This window comes from Varanus komodoensis, unplaced genomic scaffold (genome assembly GCF_004798865.1).
Source record: "Varanus komodoensis strain SLA01 unplaced genomic scaffold, ASM479886v1 scaffold29_1, whole genome shotgun sequence".
In the NCBI taxonomy this organism is placed as follows: Eukaryota; Metazoa; Chordata; class Lepidosauria; order Squamata; family Varanidae; genus Varanus; species Varanus komodoensis.
In genome coordinates, this window is record NW_025335759.1 from 5784401 (window position 1) to 5803773 (window position 19373).

Below are 19373 nucleotides of genomic sequence, written 5' to 3' on the forward strand. Positions count from 1 at the left end.
AGACATACGCAGACTTAATATCTGGGGTGCCATTTGAAAGTGTTTCGGAGTAATTCATCCCTGCTGGCTTCTGAGTATATATGCGTAGGCTTGGCTTACTTCTAAGCAGAAGTAAGGAGAGCGTCGTGGCTTTATGCACAGGCCAGAATGGGCCCTTAAGATCTTTCCCAGATAGGAATTTGGTTCTTGGACTGAAAAAGATTGCCAGCCCTTCTTTTAAAGCTTGACTCATGCAGGCAACTGCAGGAATGGGAGTCATGTGAAAGAAAATAGTCACTTTGAGGCGCTTCCACATGGCAAGACGTTTGTGTGAAGGCTAATGGTTCCAGTGGTATTTTGATTGTACCACACTACCTAATGGGCCTGTCCCAGCTGACCCACACAGCACATCCCTGGGCATTCCGCCATATGTCCAGAACAGCCCCCAGCGGTAGACTCTGCCCTGCAACTGGCAGCAGGCATCAGCTTCCTACCCACAGGGTCAAAAGTCACCCTCTCCATCAAAGAGCTGGGGAAGCCACTGCAGAATCCTGTGAGCCTCGGGGACTTGGGACTGACTACCAGGAGGCCTGCAGGCACATCAGCTTCCTGGAGGTGCCAGCTGTCCACAAGGCCCTAATCTCTTTTCAGCCCTCCCCGCCTGGACAGTGTGTCCAGATCGCCATGGACAACACAATCGTGGTGTTTTCCATCAACAAGTAGGGAGGTGCACGGTCCACCCACTGACAAAGCTCACCATTGGAATTTGGGACTGGTGTATCAACAGGGACATAATAACCCTCCTGGCCATCCACATGGCAAGCAAGGGCAACACCCTGGCAGACACCCTCAGCGTCATGAGCATCAGTGTGCACAAGTGGCAGCCGAATGCAGCAACTCTCCATGACACGTGGGGCACACCCTCCGTAGATCTGTGCACCATGGCTGACAACTTGACATGCCTGAATTTCTGCTTGTGGATAAGATGAGGGACCAACGCCTTAGGAGATGCTTTTCTTCTCCGGTGGGCAGGAGGCCCTGTTCCACATTTCTCCTCCCTTCCTCCCGATCACGAGGGTGCTCTCAAAGATAAGGGGCCACCAGGAGGGTGGGAGGTGGTCCCTTTTCCTTTGTAGCTCTTCCTTGGCTGAGGTGAGTGAGCACCACGCCACTGAGATCTGAAATAAGATCAGAGGACATGCATGCAGACTGAAGATGCATTTCGGCCCAGAAAAATGCCACAAAAATGCATGTGACTGAAGCAAAGCAAGTCTGGACTTGGTCTGGAAGCTTGCCTGAAACCATGTGAGAAAGAGAACCTAATCCATTTGGGATATGTGGGCACAGTGGGAGATTTGAGAAACTACTGCAGTATTTGCCACAAAATGGTCCCCATGGAGGATGTGGCTAGTTATATAATGGCTGCTGTGGCAGCTGGCTAGTGAATTGAGAAAAAAATTCTCCACATCGCAGAGGGTGGGTCTGAAGTGGAAAGCTAGCTCACATATTTGACCCCACTGAAACGGAAGAATTTCTGGTTGCTACCTTATGCGTGCTCACATGGGGCTCGGTGGAAATTGCACCCGAATTGACCTAGATAGACTTGCTCTTCTCAGTCATAACTTTTCCTAGCCCCAAAGGAAAGCAAAATGCTTCCAGGCCTAAAGGGAAGGAAAAAACGGTTTCCTCGTGTCAACACGATGAACTTTGCTCTCTCCTCTGCCATTAGAGTCCCAACCTGGGAAGGTCGTGTGAATGGGTGAAGGGTCTGGAAAGGAAGAGAGAACAAAGCTTGAGGGCCTGGAGAAGGAAGAAGTGGTGAGAAAGGGGGGAAAGAGGAAAGAAAGGGAAGGAGCATGATAAAGCTGTATGAGGAGCGAGAAATAGCAGGTCTGACATCTGGGAGGAAAGGAGAAATGGCAGGGCAAGGAAGGCGAGGGAAGAGGAGGAATGAAGAAAGGGACAAGAGATGCTAGCTGTTGATACTAGACAGAGTGATGAGACCGAGACAAAAAGGTTTGTGTAGGATGAAGATGATTGGGTGGGGCCAGGAAACAGCTCTTCCTTTCTTCTGTGTTGATAACTGGCAGGTTCAGGAACAGGAATGGAAACTCGGCATCCTAACATTTTCCAAGGTTTTTTTTGAATAAAAACAATTTTGTTGAAGGCAGAGAGTGGAAAGCCTTGTGGGCACTTTGAAGTACCTACTGCTGCCCTGTTGGGGACACTCGATCTAAGCCAGTCTAAATCTTCATTTTATCTGTGTAACACTGGACACCAAGTGGCTTTAGCAACTGTATTGTTTAGAAACAAGTGGGAAAGCAATCTGAGAAATTCAGATAATGTAAGGCAGCTGTCCTGCTGGTGGGGTAATGGGGAACACTTTCATGTGGAAATAGATCTAAAAGGAGCACAGCATCCCACTCCCAGAAAGCAGCAGCCCCCGCAGCAGCCCCCACATTATGAACTTAACAATTAAATCTGGCAGATTCTCAGTGATGAACCAAAAGCCGGACCAAGTGAACTGCATGATGCCGAAGACCTGTTAAGCAATCCGTTTGTTACAGGGGATGTTGCCAGTCTAGCAAATTTGAGGAAGAAACATTTCCTAAATTATGCTGACCTGTTGAGAACATAGACCTGAAGTAAAGCTTGGGTCTTGCCAAGATAAAACCTTCCCTTTGAGGTTTGGCCATCCCTGGTATCCCAAGTGTGGGAGAAATCCCTTCCTGGTTCCACAGGGCCTTAAGAGGAGAGAGCTCAGTTACGGATCCCCTGGCCATATTCATTAAGTCTGCCTTAATGGACCTTAGCCTTGAAGCCAGGGCTGTTCCTTGCCCTTGATTATTCCAGCCTAAGGCAAGACACTTTCATTCCTTTTTTCTGTCAAAAAGATGAGTATACAGTAAGCCACCTTATCAGCAGAGGAGGAGTAAGGGGAGGGTCTGAAGAGAAACAAGATAAAACCGATTTGGGGGGGTATCTAAAAAGGACTGTGTGCATTGTGATGTAACAAGGCACTGGTAAGTCTTATTTAGCTGATCATGAATCATGATCTTGTTTCCAGATGAGTTTGGATGTGAGAGGGGTGATAGTGATACATATATTTTTAGAAATTGTACCCAGCCCTGGTGACCAAAGCAGCAAGCAATATAAAATAGAAAAGCTAATAATAATGTTGAGATTAGGAAGTAAAAAATAACCACTTAAAAATAGATAAGAGCCCGTAACAGATAAAATACCAAGCAAGTCAGCCAGAGCCATTTTGAAAATGCTCGCTGGAATAAATGTGTCTTAAAAGGTGCTAAAAACGAAGCATGGAGGACTGCAAGTGGATCTCTTGGGGCACAGTTTCAAAACTCTAGTGCACAGGATATGTTAAGATTATTATATCCTTCTGTTTTACGTGTGTAAAACAGCCTCTGACTTGTACAACTTTATTGCTTTGCACACAGAGCATCTACCTTACGATCTGTCAATCAGTTAAGAGACAAGGCTGCCCTTCCGATGCCCCCACCCTGGGAAGACAGGTGGATGCCTGCCTGGGTGAGGTTCGTTTCTGCAGAGGTGCTCCACTTGTGGAACTTCTTGTGAAAAGTATTCCTTTGTCCCCATCGTTACCCTTCTCAGTGGCTGTTCTGTTTGCCCAGACTGTTTAAACCGTCGTTTCTTTTAGCTGCTTATGTGTACTTGTGCTCTGCTTTGAAAACTACACGTTGACTAGATGCAGATCACAGCTCCCGGGATATCTGGCCACTGGCCCTGCTGGCTGGGACTGATAGAATATGTAGTCCCACACATCTGGATGGCACCAGGTTGGGGAAGGCTACCTTATGAGGAGGGATGTCATAATTCGGAAAGGACCATAGCTCTGGGGTAGAGAGCGCACATTTGGTGTGTAGAGAGGCCCCCAAGTTCAGTCCTGAATATTTCCAATTAAAAGCATCAAGGAGCAGGTACGGGGAGGGAGAGTCTGGCTGAGATGCTGGAGAGCCTCTGAGCCAGATGGCAAATATATTAAAATATCACAAGGCCATTTCCTATGTTCTTATCCTCATGTAGTACATGGGTGTGTGAGGATGTTAGGCAGACTTGGCCAAGGGCCTTTCTTTCGGGAAGCTTGTGATTCTGCGGTTTAGCTCTTTGTGGAGCTCTGCTGTACATTTGAGCAGGAGAGTGTCCTCACAGCCCTGTGGCAGCCTGAAGGGCCTTCTGTAGCAAATGCACTGCTGCTCCCGTTCTACAGGGTGCTGCACCTGTTGCCTGGCTGCCTGGCTGGCTGCCTGCCTATTTCTGACTGTGGCTGGGTGTAAATTTTAGTGTAGGAAAATCTGTGGGCAGAGGATCCCAGTCCAAAAATGGAATGCCCCTGCTGGATTCCAGCTCTTTGCCTTCAGTTCAGGGGAATGCAGAAAAAGAGAGCGCCTATCTAGAACACTGAAGTTAACTTTCATATTCCCTTCAACTACAGACCGGTAATAACTTCTGTTGCTTGCAAGCTGGGAGTAATCTAGAAAGCCCTGTAAAAGAGGGACAAAGCCCCCGTACCTACTACCCATTTGCTAACTCTAGTAAACCAAATGTATGAATTCTTGCAGAGCTGGTAAGTATGAGATAGAGAGGAGGGATTAGAGGAAAACCAGGTAGTACAGGAAGCGTGGAAGATCATATCTGGTGAAGGATAACATTTGTAGCAGCTGCTTCTTTCCCAATGCAGCGCTGCGCCTACCTGTTTTGGTCTCTGCTATTGTTCCTTGTGAGCTTCCTTTTATTCTTCAGAAGGGCCTTGACACTGTAAGCAGCTGTTACTTCTGTTGTCAAAAGGGCTGAGCCAACATGACTTCGGGCCTTTGTCCTCCTCCACATTTCCAGCATACTTGACAAACATCAGCAACGGGCTAGGCATCAGATTTCGCCATTAGGCTCTGGGGTTAATGCAAACAAGCGCAACCCTCTGGTCTTGTTTTACAAGGGTTTGGCCAGGAGACCTGCTCAGCATCTAAAGTCTGAATTCAAAGTTGTCATTTTAAGATCTCAGAGAATGCACCTGAAGATGTGAGGGGGCCACTGGGCTTGTTGTGCAGAGGTTGGGGAGCTGCCTCTTCACCATGGGTCCCATGCTGCAGGCCATTAAGGTATATTTGACCGGGCCTTTTTCCTAGTTCTGTTTGGATTTACATGGGGAGCAGTTTTGCTGCTATGTTTGTCATTCTCTTTAATGTTGTATAATGGTGTATTATTACTTTTTCGTTTTCAACTTTGGGAGTTACTTGGAAGACTTACAGGTGGACAAGCATCATACAGAATATTAAAGTAAATGTTTTGCAAGATTGCACATTGAGCCAATGTTTCTCAGATTTTGAGGACTTGGGAAAGGCTCTCCACCCCATTTCTAAACATGCTTGGCTTTCTTAGATCTTGCCCCCAGTGCTGTGGCAATTGCAGCTTGATTTTGTATGTTTAGCTGGGTGATAGTGCCAGAGAAGCATGGGGGCGAAGTGATCCCCACTCCTTCCTTTGTCATGACGATAGCAATTCACTGCGAATGGCATATGCCTGATTACGCAAGGTTCTTTCATGTAATTTCTTTATTTCTTTCCTGTGAAAGTAATGAAAGAGATGGGGGAGAGTCTCAGAAATCAGTTCAAATCAGATAGCACAGTGGGTGCTATCTCAGTGGGGTGGCAGTGAGGGGGGTCCATGGTGCTTTCTTAGCATGCTGCTTCAGCACCTCGCCAATATGTTGTGCAAGGGAAACTCCCTTAGAATAGATCAGATGCTTTTCCCATCCCTTGGTGAGTGTTGCCTATTCCAAACTTTTCCAACCTGGTGCCAAACAGATGTGTTGAGCTGCTGGGCTACAACTTCCATCAATGCAGCCTGGGTCATGAAGGCTGGGGATGAAGGGAATTGTGGTCCAACACATCTGAAGGGCCCTGGATTGGAGAAGGTTTATCTACTCTAGCTCCATGCCTTCCATACTCTCTAGGAGAAGTTTTCCTCCTGTCTCTTGCCACCTGACTTTTGTTGACTGTAGATACCGGCGGTTGTACCTGGGACCTTTTGCATACAGAACTTGTTCTCCATCACTGAGTAGCAGCTCCTCCCAAGTGAACATATTCTTTCCTTTGAGTATGTTGAACTTCTAATTGGTGCTTCAGTGATGGAGGGAAAGACTGTGGTGCAGGCGGCTTAGCAAAACTTCCAAGCTGCAGCCCCCGACTCCTCCCTCCCTCCCTCCCTCCCTCCCTCCCTCCCTCTCTCTCTCTCTCTCTCTCTCATAAGTTTTATTCTTAATAGATCTAACAAAAAGGAACTAAAAAGTCATCAATCATCAAAAACATCAGACCTACTGGGTCAGCCCCCCACATTTTTTCTTTTTACGTTAAACTATAAACATATTTAAATCTATGCATAGTCCCGTTTCTCTAGCCAATGACTCCTCCCTTTCTCAACAACAGCAGCTAAAGGGGCTGCCACAAAAGGTAACCCTGCCCCACATAATTCAAGCATTTGGCTCTCAGATGTGCCTGCATCTTGTCGCTGCCCAGCAGGATAAATGGATCTTTAGAGGAGGGGCTGTGGATATGTCTCGTGTGCCAAAGGTCTCCTGCCTCACATCTCCAGATAGGGATGGAAAACTTGATGTTTGAACCAAAAACTTTATGCTGCACAAGGGCAGCTTCCTGTGTTCTTGAAGATTGTTTTAATAGGTGTCCTGCCTTGCCTTCATCATTCCTTTATCTCATAACTTGGCTTGGCTTGCTTGGTTGCACGAGGCATGAAGGGACTGGAACCCAGCAGCTCCTTCCTCTGGCTTCTGCTCGTAAAGGTCCTGATTGTAGTTGTAGAGAAGAAGGCCATAATTTGTTGCTTTTAGTGGCAGGGGATAATTCCAACCCACAGCCTGAAAAGAATATCGAAGCCCCTTTGCTACCTGTTGCTGCTGGCAGAGATTGATGTCCCAAGGTCACATGACTGTCACATGACAGACGCACCTGGGGCCTGTCTGCAGTTACCGGGGTTGTTCATGTCCCCATGTGGCGTTACCAAGCGGAAAGCGTGTGTCCACCGGCATGGCAACTCTGGACACAAACAGGGTAACCCGATTGGCCCTGAAAAGGTGTGATTTAGTAGCGTTCATAATTCTTCAGCAGATGTTCTGCTGGGCTTGTTGTGACATGAACCGAAAGGCTGTAGAACTGGAAGGGTTTCTTCTGAGCTGCTCCTGTCTTTGGGCAAACATTTATTCATAAATTGTTACCAAGAGGTATCCTGGCGCAATGTGCAGGGGAGGTCAAACCTGTAATTATGTTCAGATTTGTGTTGGTATGGAAGCCTGCCATATAAAACATTGAGAGTGTCTGTGAGATATCAGTGAACTCCTGTGGAAGCCCAGAACCTTTAATGTTGAGAACAAGATGTGAAAAACATTTTTTAGTCCCCGCATTCCTCTCTTCAGAATGAAAAAGGTTTCACCAGTTTCTCTTTTGAAAAGTTCTTTTCAACCACTGGCTGTTGGTGGCCAAAGTCTTCCAAAAGTGATCAGCTGCTGAGCTTGTGTATGCTTTGCATTTTAACAAGTAGCTTTGTAGTCCCGGGAGAAAGTGAAACAGGGCATTTGCTTTCATGTGTTGGTGATTTCCCAAAAGCTGAACCAAAGAACTTTTATTCAATGTTACCTAGCTAAGCCAAAAGACCAAACAATGGTGGGATTCCCAAACTCTGATTCTGCTTGGATACAATGTAAATGAATTGAATATTAAGTGAAGGTTTGGGGTAGGATTCATATTGATATAGTCGAGATGCGTAAAGAAGCAGAGAGAAGCTTGGGGCAGATGTATGGTGGGATCCTTGAAACCCTTCTCCCTACTCTTCTTCCTCTGATAGGAATGGCTCCTGCCCTTTCCTGGTTGCAGCAGTGGTTTCAAATTGCAGGTGATGGATGAAAAGTAGTGGTTAAAATAGAAGCCTTGCTTCTTTATAAACTTGGAACTGAAACTATCTCTGATCCTGCTTTCAGTCCTCACTATTATTATTATCAGCAGCTGTGACAGTAATAATTAGTACTTACAAGAAATGTATCAAACAGACTCTTTGTGTGTCATACAGTTATTTTAAAATAAGACAATAAAAGAAGATGGAAGTACAAAAGCAAATGTAATTTTTTGGTAAAAATGACAAGCTAAGATCAGACAGTTAATAAAAGTGGAGTTAAAATAGCTAATGTGTCATGGGGATTAAATTAGCAAAGACATGGGATAACAAAGAACTCGTAACTTGGTGATGGAAAGAAAACCAAAATTGGGCACCAGGCCTAGTTCTCTGGGGAGGGCATTCTGCCCCTGGTTGGGGAGGGGCCACAGAGAAGACCCTCTTTCCAGCTGCCACACTTTGCAATGAGGAAACACTCAGGAGGACCTTGATGGGTGATGTGTAAGCATATGGGGACCGGGGAGACATTGCTTCCAAAGTTTTAATCCCTCCATCTTTTATCCTGTTTTTGTGTTTACAAAGTGTTGTGGATTCTCAGTAATTCCCCATCTTGGTGTGCCCTTTCTTGATCCTCAGTCCTGGATCCTCCAGTGTTATATGTTGCCTCCCAGAAGTTTTGCTCTTGACAACATGTCTTTGTACTTTCTGACTCACAAAATCTTGGGTGTGGTTCATCTAACTTCCTTGCTCCTTCCTTTAGGGAAGTCTTACTAGTTTCCTGCTTAGTAAGGGGCTGATTTCCTTTCAAAATCAAACCTTTACAAGCCATTTAAAAAATAGAATCAAAATGTGAAGTATTTGGAGGAAAGTGCAATCGGAGAAAGTACCTGGGGCACCTTCCAAGGTGGCCATCCGTAAACACCTGAATTCAAAGATTTATGGGCATTCATTGGAAGGCAGGAAGAACACAGCGGGTCGGCATCTGTGCTCCTCCTGCCCTACAAAACATTTAGATGTCAGTTTTAGCTGTCTAAAGGTTTGTCCCTTCCTTGTGAGAAAGAGAGGCTGAGATAATACTGGGATTTTTCAGAGAATGAGGGTGCCTCACTCCCCCCCTTCTTCCCACCCAGATCCCTTCCCGTGCTGGCTTCCATCTGCAGAACTCAGATGGCACAGAAAAGCCATACTAGCTGCAAGGGCAGAGGGAGGGCGCTCTGTGGTTCAAGTCTTGCTCTGCCCACAGAGTGTAGTTCCAGGACTGCAGCTGAGACTCCAACCTATCCTGGGGGCCCCAGACAGTACTGGGAAGCCATGGAATTGTGTCCTAAAGGTGAAATAGGAAGCAAGGAGAATCTCTGTCGTGATTTGGGGGTCAGGTGAGAAGACCCCCTACCCTGGGGGCCCCAGACAGTATTGGGAAGCCATGGGATTGTGTCCTAAAAGTGAAATAGGAAGCAAGGAGAATCTCTGTCGTGATTTGGGGGTCAGGTGAGAAGAAAAAGCAGGGGGAAAACAGATTGATGGGTTCCTTACATTCTCAGTCAGATTGCAATTTGAGAAAAATAGATCGTATATTTAGGGGATTAAAATCTGCATCAGATTTTAATTACTGGCATATTTGTTAAGACTGTCCTGGGAACAACTGCAGCTTGGACCCAGCAATTTTGTTGGGTTTTATTCCCCATCCCTAACCACGTGGTGTGTACGCATTCAGCCTGCCTTGGAGTAGTTGTGGTATCTTCATGTGACTGTCATTGCATATGGCTGACATATGTAAACCCTCTGAGCTTGCTTCAAGGTAGTGAAATTTGGGCACACGGGGCCTTACAGAAAGCGTGACAAGATGGTGTTTTCAAAATAAGTTAACCTGCAAGCAAAAGAATTTGCATGTACATCTGATGATACTCATTCTTGCAACTGTCATACGGTTTTGCAGAGCTGGTCTGAACAATCATTCTGGATGCTTCCATCCTGAGGCCTGAACTAAAGTGCCTAAATGACATCATTTTCTATATTTCAGCCTTGTGTAATTTCAAACGATCCTTTTAGTAACTGGGCTTTTCTCCAGCATATGACACTTTCTGCTTTTCTTTTCCACTTCTCTTTACCTTATGGCCTGGAATCTAGCTCAGTGTCTCTTTTGCCATGTTAGCTGAGAGCTTGCAGCGTCTCAATCTGGCATTCCTGGCGTTGTGAAGCTCACAAACACAGACAAAATATTTACCCATATCCTCTCTGGCATGAGTTGGTGGAAGGTACTGGCACTCCTGTTGTCTGCAGAGATAAAACATCTATTTTAAGGAGTTTGAGAAGCAAATGTCTGTGTTATAGAGCTGAGCACCTGCAAAAATGGGGAAAGTGTTTCTAAGTGAAGCAAGTTAGAATGGTTCATATTTACACCAAATGACTGCCTGATCATCTATCAATTATCTAGATACATTTTCTGGTTTATAGTGGTAAGGGGATCCTGAATGTGGAGATTTGCAGCTTTTGATTCATGAGATTTCTGGTATTACTATGCAAGTTTCTGGTATCACTATAAAAGGGAATATTTCCAATTCCACCTTTGATGCAAAAATATTAAAGGTCTTTCTTCAAATATTTGATAGATGCCTTTGCCAAATCTCAAGTTGCACTGCCCTTTTGATAAGCTGCTTTTTCTGAAAGGATCGTGTTACATTCTGGCTTTTGCAATGTGGATGTCTTTAAATGGAGACTAATTAGATCTTTATATCTTTAGTTAATGGCATCCTGTTTCTTTGAAGTGGTGATAACACTGGGGGAGTGGAAGAAACAAGCAGAAATGATCTGTTGGTATAGTGTCTTTTGTGGGAAATAAGCAGAGCTCTACCTTTTCCCATGTTTTACATCACATATTCTTTATCAGAGTTTCATCAGCTACAGGTTGTGTTCATGTGCATTATGTAATAGAAACATGAAAAATAGCACTTAGTTCTGCAGCAACACAGAAAAATGAGCAGAACATCCAACATACCAGTTAACCGCAATCCCAAAGTAGGAGATCCCTCCCTCCCTCCGTGTGTGTGTGTGTGTGCGCGCGCGCGTGCGCGTGCATAACCTGATGAAACAGTGCAAAAGTATTTAAGAATGTTCAGAATGCTATTGCTCTTACCTCACCCCTCCTTTGCGCTTCCTCCAGGAATGTTTATAAATCCAAAACTGATTTATTTGTCTAAATGGTTTTATCTTTTTCCAGCGTGGATCTCCCTTTATCTAATCTGTGAGGTCCCTGTAGCTGAGACAGCTGTAAAGCAAGTGCCCGCTTTTGGTTAGGCAAAAATGGTCCTCCAGTACTCATTCTGCTATGGTTGATTTTTGGACCATGGATGCTGGAATCGCTGAAGATTAGGTGTTGCATTGGTGGACGGAAACCAGTTAAAATCCATATTGTAGAGCATAGCAAATACATCAGTTAGTATACTCGCCTACTGAGCTTCAAGCATTAAGCGTAATGCATGCAAGTGGAAAGTAAATCATTTTGAAGCAAAAAATCCCAACTCCATGTATTGGCTGATGGGATCTGAGCTGGCAGTTGGGGGATCTTGGGCTAGTGGTGGACAGCTCCACTAACATATCCGTCCATGCAGAGCTGTTGTGAAAAAGGCAAACTCCCTGCTAGGCATAATTAAGTATAGAATAGAAGGTAGAACTGTCAAAATCTTACTCTCCTTACACAAACAGGTGGTGTGACCACACTTAGAATACTGTGTTCAGCCCTGATCACCTTACCTGGAAAAAGACTTTATTGAATTTGAAAAAGTATGGAGAAAGACAGTGAAAATGACCAAGGAACTGGATCAACTCCTCCATGAGGAGTGACTACAACAACGGGGACTATTTAGCCTGGAAAAAATGTGCATAAGGGGTGATACGATGCATGGTGTGGAGAAAGTGGAGAGTGTAGCAAAGCTATGGAACATGCTGCCACATGGAACTTCCATGCACCATATGGAAGTGGTGGTGGCCACTAGTTTGAATTAATTTAAAGGGGGAGTGGGCAGATTCAGGATTTCTGCTTAGCCCAGTTCCACACTCATAGCTTTCTGTCCACATGTCGTGTAGTGATGGTGAAGCGCTCAAGGCAGGCAGCCAGAATAGGGGTCTTACAAGCATGCAAAACAGCGACAAGAGAGAAGGCACTTGTCTGTCGTGGAACAAAAGAAAGCTGAAATAACAGAAGAGGCATCGGAAAAATTCTTTTCTCAGTAAGTTCAAAGAAAAGGAACTCCTCCTTAGCAGGAAAGAGTTTTCTCCCCAGAATGAATTTTACAAAATAAGCGCTTTATTCAGGCTTCTCTTTTATTCTCATCAGAAGTTATGGGGCTGCTTTGCCATATACCATTTTCCCTAGCCTAGTGTGCTCCTCACGAGTTGCACTTCGGTTTCCAGTCAGCCCCAGCCAAGAGCTAGGAGAGCTGGGAGTTGTAGTCCAACTCACCTAGAGGGGACTAGATGGTGGGTGGTGGTGACTGCCTTGCATAATGACGGATATACGTGCTGATTGTCATAGACAGAGTCAGCTGGTGGTGTTTGCCTTTCCTTATCATGCTTGACTAGACTAATCTCACACAATTTGTTTTACAGGTATACCTTCATTATTCTTACCTTCTGGGTGAACCTGCTGTGATGCAGGAGATGAGGAGTAGCTGCTTCCATATTTCCCAGTTCCTGAATTATTGTAATAGCTGGACTTTGACCACTGAATCCCAACTCTGTGGACAAGGACCAACAATGCTAGCAGTAGCAGCACTGCACTGGCAGTTGTACTAGCAGCATTGCACTAGTGCAGATCAATGCGTGTACAACCTAACTAGTGCTCTGAGGGTAATGTGATGCTGTGGAAACTTGGCAGCATTGCCCTGGCAGTGCTAGTTACAATGTGCAAGCGTTGCTTTATGTAAGTGTGATATCACTAGTGCTGGGGTTCATCTGGAGCCTCTCCTATGATTGCACACGCATGGAAGCGTTCCTCTGGCAGACTTGGCGATCCTTGGCATAGCAGTAGCAAATATGTAGTGCCAACTGTCCTTACCTACAAGTAGGAAGAAAGATCTGCAGAGAACTGTAGCTGAAGTGATCTTGCCTGCACCGTGCTGTGTACAAATCACTCCTCAATATAGATTAATGTAGTACAAGCAAGAAGCTGAAACTCTGTCCAGAGAGATGTCCTTCCATTGTGATTGGTTGCTTTTTCAAAGGACAGGAGTGTGATGCATTTCCACTTAGTCACAGAATAAATTTCCATCCATGTTCATCTGCAAATGTCATGCTCCATCCTGGACAGGGAGTGTGGCCATAGTGTGGGTCTCTGCTGTGGGTTTTGTCTGGTTTCTTCACTCCTGTTTGATCTTGCCCTGATAACATAATGTTCTTTCCCCCTCTCTGTTTGTCACAGAAGGGAAGGCATTTAAGGTCTTCCTTGTGTTCTAGAATGGCACGGCTTTCATTGGGAAGGAAGTACGTCAAGCAGGGATCTGTATTATGTGCCTGTTTATTCCTGTTGTGTTGTCCTCAATTTCCTTCTTCTGAAGCTGGGATTGGGAACCAATCATTTGCTTTATAGGAGAAATACTGTGTGTTTCCATTTTGAACCTAGGAAGGCTTAGGTAAAGTAATGCAACAGAAATGGTAAAAATTGTAACAGATATAAGGAAGAGACTTAAGTTTCCAAGCATCTTGAAATATTCCCCAAAGGCTATAAAATAAGAGTGGAGCACTATGGCTGTCTAGGTATTATTGGACTACATTGCCCATCAGCTCCAACCATGCAGGCCAGTGGTCAGAGAGAGCTGGTGGTTTTACTGCGGCAGATCTGGCTGGCTGCATGCTCCCCACTGCCTCTCTGGAGTGTCAAAAGAAGGTGCTTGCTTATAGTGACCTGGTTCTAGGAGAACTATCCATGACCTTCATTGAGTGCAGCCTCTGGAATAGTGTCGTGGAAGAGCCTCTGGGATACTCTGGGTCCAGGTATGAACAGATGTCTTTAAAACGTGTAGCCTATCTTTTCCTTCAAGCATCATACAGGTAGCAAAATGTTACTCTTTCAGTCACCTTTAGAGCACCTTTTGTTGAGGGAGATTGTTATTGCAATATGGTGCAGAGAACACGACAGACCACCCTATAAATCAAAAGCGTGCGACCTGTTCCTCCTCCTGAATGCCTTCTCTTTTGATCAGCGTTCCTGCTTTCCCACTGCTCCTGCTGGTACAGCAATATTCCCCAGGATCTCAGGGTTGTCACCAAAACTGAAGAACAATACCTGTTGGAGCCACTGGGAAGGGAATCTCTCTTTCACCCACCTGTGTCCCAGAAGGAGGCAGTATAGCTGCTTCGAATGGAGCAAAGTCTGCGTTACACAGCAGAGCCTACTCAAATGCCCCAATATTCCTCCTTTTCCCGCCTGTCCCCTCTGAGGGAAGTTCAGATGATAACTAGGGAGAGGGTCTTATGATGGTGCCCTCTCCCATTATGAGGCACTTCGTCCACCCGTGTCCACCTGGCACCAACACCGTCATGTCTTCCTCTACTCACTGTTGGAGCCAAAAAGATCAGGCACCCCTGCTGTAAACCTCTGGCTTAGTTTTGATCCCAGCGTCTTCCTGATCAAAGTTCAGTGATCTCTTAGCGGCTCAGCAGGCCTTATTAATGTTTGTTCAGGGGATTCGAAAGTTGACCTTCTCTGCAGAGAAACCTGTTTTTGCTCTGCTGACTTGTATTGATCACAGTCAGCCTTGCTGCTCCTGTTGAAATATTCGTGCTTATCCTTCACACCTGGAGTTGAGTCGCATTATTTTAAGCTGCAAGCTATTTTAGGTAGTAATGGAAATTCTGTCCATTACTACCTAATTTCTTTGATTCCCAGAGTGTGGGGCTGTCGTTCTTTGTGAGACCTGGACATTTGGCTAGGGTGGTTTTTCCTTTGGCCACATACTGAGTTAAGTGGAAGCCCAGCTTCTATCCGAACTGCTTCACGTAGCAACAGATTGTGCAGTCTGTCCTGTGTTGCCATTGTGAATATTCAAATTAGTTGAGTGTGCAGAGGAGGAGTATGCTTTGGCTTGGCCCTCCCAGTGGAGGTGCTGGTGATGTGGATGGCCATGAGTGCCTTTTACCACTATGGTTGGGTTGTGAACTGTGCCCCTAGTTAGGGAAAGTAGGCATGGCCTTGGAATAGCCTTGGTAGTGAGTGCTCTGGTGGGTCATGCTCTGGGGTGCGTTATTGTAATGCGCTCTACATAGTCTGTTTGGAAACTGCGGTTGGTACGGAATGTTGATCAGAGAGCAGGTACGGTGGGCACATTAGACTCATTCTGTACCAGGTACATTAGTTGCCTCTTTGGTCTCAACTTACAGTGCCAGTTTTAACATTTAAAACCCCAAACCACTCTACCCCACCTTGGTGACTTCCAGATGTTTTAGACTTCAGCTCTTATCAGCCCTGACTGGCACGACTAATGTTGAAGGAAGCTGGAATATGTAGTCCAAAACATCTGGAAGGCAGCAGCTTGGAAAATGCTGCCCGAAACACTTAGGGTCATCAGACGGAGCCATCCAAATCTGCCTATGTATTAAGATCTCTGTCCAAATCTCTGCCCTCTGTTCCATCTCTGACATGTTCCATGTTGATGCTCAGTGCTAGGGGCACAGCATTTTTGGTGATGGCTGCACATTTATGGAATCGATTCCCCCTGGTTATCCACATGCTCTATCAGCAGAAACGTTCAGCGTTCGTTCTTTTCTCATTCTGCTTCTTACTAATTTATCTTGTTTGGATTAATTTATGTGGTTCATTTAAAAAAGAGCATGTGTATTTTAAAAATGGGTGATCTTACACTGTTTTGCGAGGGCTATTATGCACTGATATTTGGTTTAGAAATACTGTAGCAAATTCAGGTCTGTACCATGGAAAGCTCTGCATATTATTTTTTCGTCCCCCAGATGCTTTGGACTACAAGGACCATTGGCCTCAGCCAGCATAAGGGATTATGGAGGTTGTAGTCCAAGACATCTGAAGGGCACCCAACTGTCTACATCCATCTATTTCACATGTATCTTCATACAGCAACAGCAAAATCTTCATAGCACTTGATGCTACATCTTGCTGAGTGTTATCTGAGAATGGGCTATTAGACTTCATCAATTTACTGATCATTCATTGATTTTTTTTAAATCTATCATCCCTTTTGACTGAGGAAATAAGTTCCCTTAGACTCGTCCTTAAGCCAGAGGCTCTTATCTGTTGACTTGCAGAACCTGAAGCTTTGGCACCTTTGGACTTTGAGTCCTGGGTGATTGTGCATTAAAAGGTTTTCTCAGTGCTTCAGAGCAAACAACTTGGGCTCAAAGTGGAGCTTCTTGAAGAAGCAGAGTGGTTTGCTGCCCATGATTACATTTCTATGCATCGTGGACGTATGGCACAGCTGAAGCTGTCTTGAATAGTCGAGACTTTATCCATTTGCAAGGTTGAAAATGGAAGAAGGAAATGCAAACTCAGCAACTGGAAGATGTTCCAGGGTCAGATGAATGGGATCCCCCAGTTCGCTGATCTATCCTTTCCACATTGTATTCTATTTAATCCTGTGGCTGCATTAGAGCAATCCACAGAAATGTGAAGCTTTCTCCTGACACTTTGTTCAGTGTGTGTTCAGTGACCGATGTTCATACACCATTTACGTCAGTGTTTCAAAATGATAATAATCATCTGCCAGGTATCAGGAAAGCATCTGAATCTCATATATTACCCTAAGTTACGCAAGATCTTAAGAAATGTCAATTATTTTGATGTAACACATCACACACTGAATTCAAGAGTGAAACTGATCCTGCACTTAGCCCAATTAATTGTGTTCCAGTTTTGCAAGTTTATGGGCCCAGAAGGGTTATTATGTACAGCAAACTATGCAAATTAGGCCTGCCATTCAAGTTCATATTTCCATTATGCATGATGCTTATTAACCACTTCTAGAGTGTGCGTAAGAACTAAATGAATGAATAAAATGCCATTCTTGAAATAAACTTTTGATTACCACTCTGTGCAATCTAACTAAGAAAACCTTGATTTTAACATAATTTTTTAGTTATTAAACATATATAAGGAATGTAGAAGTGTCCATTGTTTGGGATCTGGAACATGCCACAACACACCTGCTATCTTGGTTGTGTATATGCGGATGGCAGGAACTGTACATCCTGATTCACATGTAACGACAACCCAGGTTGTGCATTGTTGCTGACTCACGGTTTGTTGTTACATGCAAATTGTGCACTATGGGTTAACTCTGGGTTGTTGTTAAGTATTAACCACTTAGGAAGTGGATCTGGGATTTGTTGGTGGGTTGTGAACTCTGTTCTGCCAATGGTTAATAATCCATAGTTAAACTGTAATGCAGGGGTCTCACATAATGACAAGTCCATGATTCAGCAACAGCTTGTAGTCAGTCCATATCCAGAGTTGTCATTACATGTGAAGCAGGTCTCTGGAAACCTTCATTTGGTGGATACCTTTATTAGGACCAAGCAAAATATCAGCAAATGTCTAGCCTGATGAAGAGTTCTGAGGAATTCAGAAGCTTGCACAGTGTGGAAGTTTGGTTGGCCCTAATAAAAGCATTGCCTAAATGTGGGTTTTGTTTTGTTTTCCTCGTGGGCCAGCATGGCTACCTTTGATTTTCTGTGTGCTTTATTTAATGGTAAACAGAGGCTTGAAGGCTGAGATGGGCACAACATATAGCTTCCCCACCCTCTTTTCCTAGAAGTGGTAAGAGGAATCTATGAACCTTGTTTTAAAATTGATATTGCTAAATTGCAGCCTTCTGCAGGGAACTACAGGCGGGAAAAGGAGGTAATAATGATGTAACAGACCGAAGATGGAAAAACTTGAATATACCCTCCTGCTGGAAGTAAATTATGTTGCTGTTGGATTTTCTCTCCTGGGTGGAAGAGATGCAATGTGAAAAACCATATACAACCATACTTTTGTACTCTGTGTTGATTAATCCAGAAGAACAAGCCACCTCTTTCTTCTCTCCTTGCTCTGTGCCAATGCAGACACTGCCACTCCTCTGTATTTTTACCACTCTTTCGGCCCTTGTGATCTGGGGTACAAGGGAGTTAGTGAAGAGTGTCAAGGGAGAACTAATCCACTTCAAGTGGTCTCCCATCCTTTTCTCAAGAAAAAACCAGGGAGCTCAGATTTCTTTTCAAAGGACAGCAATTCACAGGGGCTTGTTTATCAGCTGTCCAGCACTGGAAGCCTTCCGCACGCCCTCTCCCAGCCTTTTAAAAACTGCTTTTAAAAAGCAAGGAGGAGTTCTCTGATTTGGCTTCTCTGACTCAAAGGCTCCTCCCCGTTCCTGTGATCCAGCCCTAAACAGAGTACGCACTGTGGAATGACAGGCATTCTTCCTTGGAGGGAGCTGGCAAGGGAGCATACTTGAGAGAATCACACCGAGCGTCCCGGCTGCTGGGGGCACAGGAAATACAAGAGGGGCAGAGCATTGGCCAACCTCGCCGGGCGTTTCCTGACTTTGGGCCGCTCTTATTATCTGGAGCCTGGGGGACCAACAAACTTTTCTGGGAGTTGACCTGTCATCCTCTGAAAGCTCATGCCTCTCCTTGGAACAGGCTCTCCTTTTTTCGCTTTCTTTTTCTCGAGCATACCTTGAAGGATCTCATAATGGGGCAGACACGCTACTCCAGACCGGTAAATCCTGCTCCTGCAGGTGAGTAATGGAAGGGGTCTAAGTTGTGGCTGAAGGCAGGGCAGGAATGGCAGGTAAGACTGAAGTGTGTGTAAAAAGAGAAGGTGAGGATTGTGTAACCTGCGACACTCAGCTTGGAGGGGCTGCCAGTTCCTGCGAGTGCTGAGAGAGGATCGCTTTTGTAATCCTTTCTGAAAAGAGGGAAAAGAGGATGGCGAGATCCTTGGCTTGGAATGCACTTGACTGTGTAATGTGCTGCACATGGGTGATTTGGTACCTTTCTGATCTTGCTTATGGCTGCCAGAGTGGTCAGATGATGGGGAAAGCTGGCTTAAAAGACTTCAGCAGGAAGCACGGAGTCGTATATTGTGTGTTTGGCTGCGAGGAAAAGTTTCACTCTGAGGAGCAGGTGCTTGACGGGTTGCACCTCTCTCAATCGCAGCAAAGTTTAGCAAGGGATCTTAATATGTATAGGCACGCTCTGCTTGTTTGTGTTCTCATTGCATCTGCAGTCTCACGGTTTGCAAATAAAGGGCGTAGATGTAGTTGGAAGTGAGGGGAGGAGAACAGGATCGGAAATGAAACAGAGTGATCCATAGGGTTTGAGGGACCTGGGGCAGATACGATGTAGGGGCACCGGCAGGGCCCCCAAAGAGGACCCTATGTGTATGGGAGGCTCTGGTGAGCCATGTGGCGAGACCAGGGCAAGGGCCGACAGTATATGTGGGAGCCCTTGAT

At 45.2% G+C, this 19373-nt stretch overlaps 1 protein-coding gene across 6 annotated transcripts in view; it reads left to right on the forward strand.

Moving 5' to 3' along the window:
- Positions 1-19373, forward strand: part of PHACTR4 (phosphatase and actin regulator 4) — a 107362-nt gene that overhangs the window by 50496 nt on the left and 37493 nt on the right. The window contains exon 1 of one of the 6 annotated variants that reach the window (XM_044435117.1): positions 9161-18656. The exons of the other annotated variants lie outside the window; for them this stretch is intronic. Coding sequence (XP_044291052.1) covers positions 18611-18656 — 46 coding nt within the window. The 5' untranslated portion in view covers positions 9161-18610. Of the gene's footprint in view, positions 1-9160; positions 18657-19373 lie in introns of those variants that run through there. 6 annotated transcript variants of the gene reach the window in all.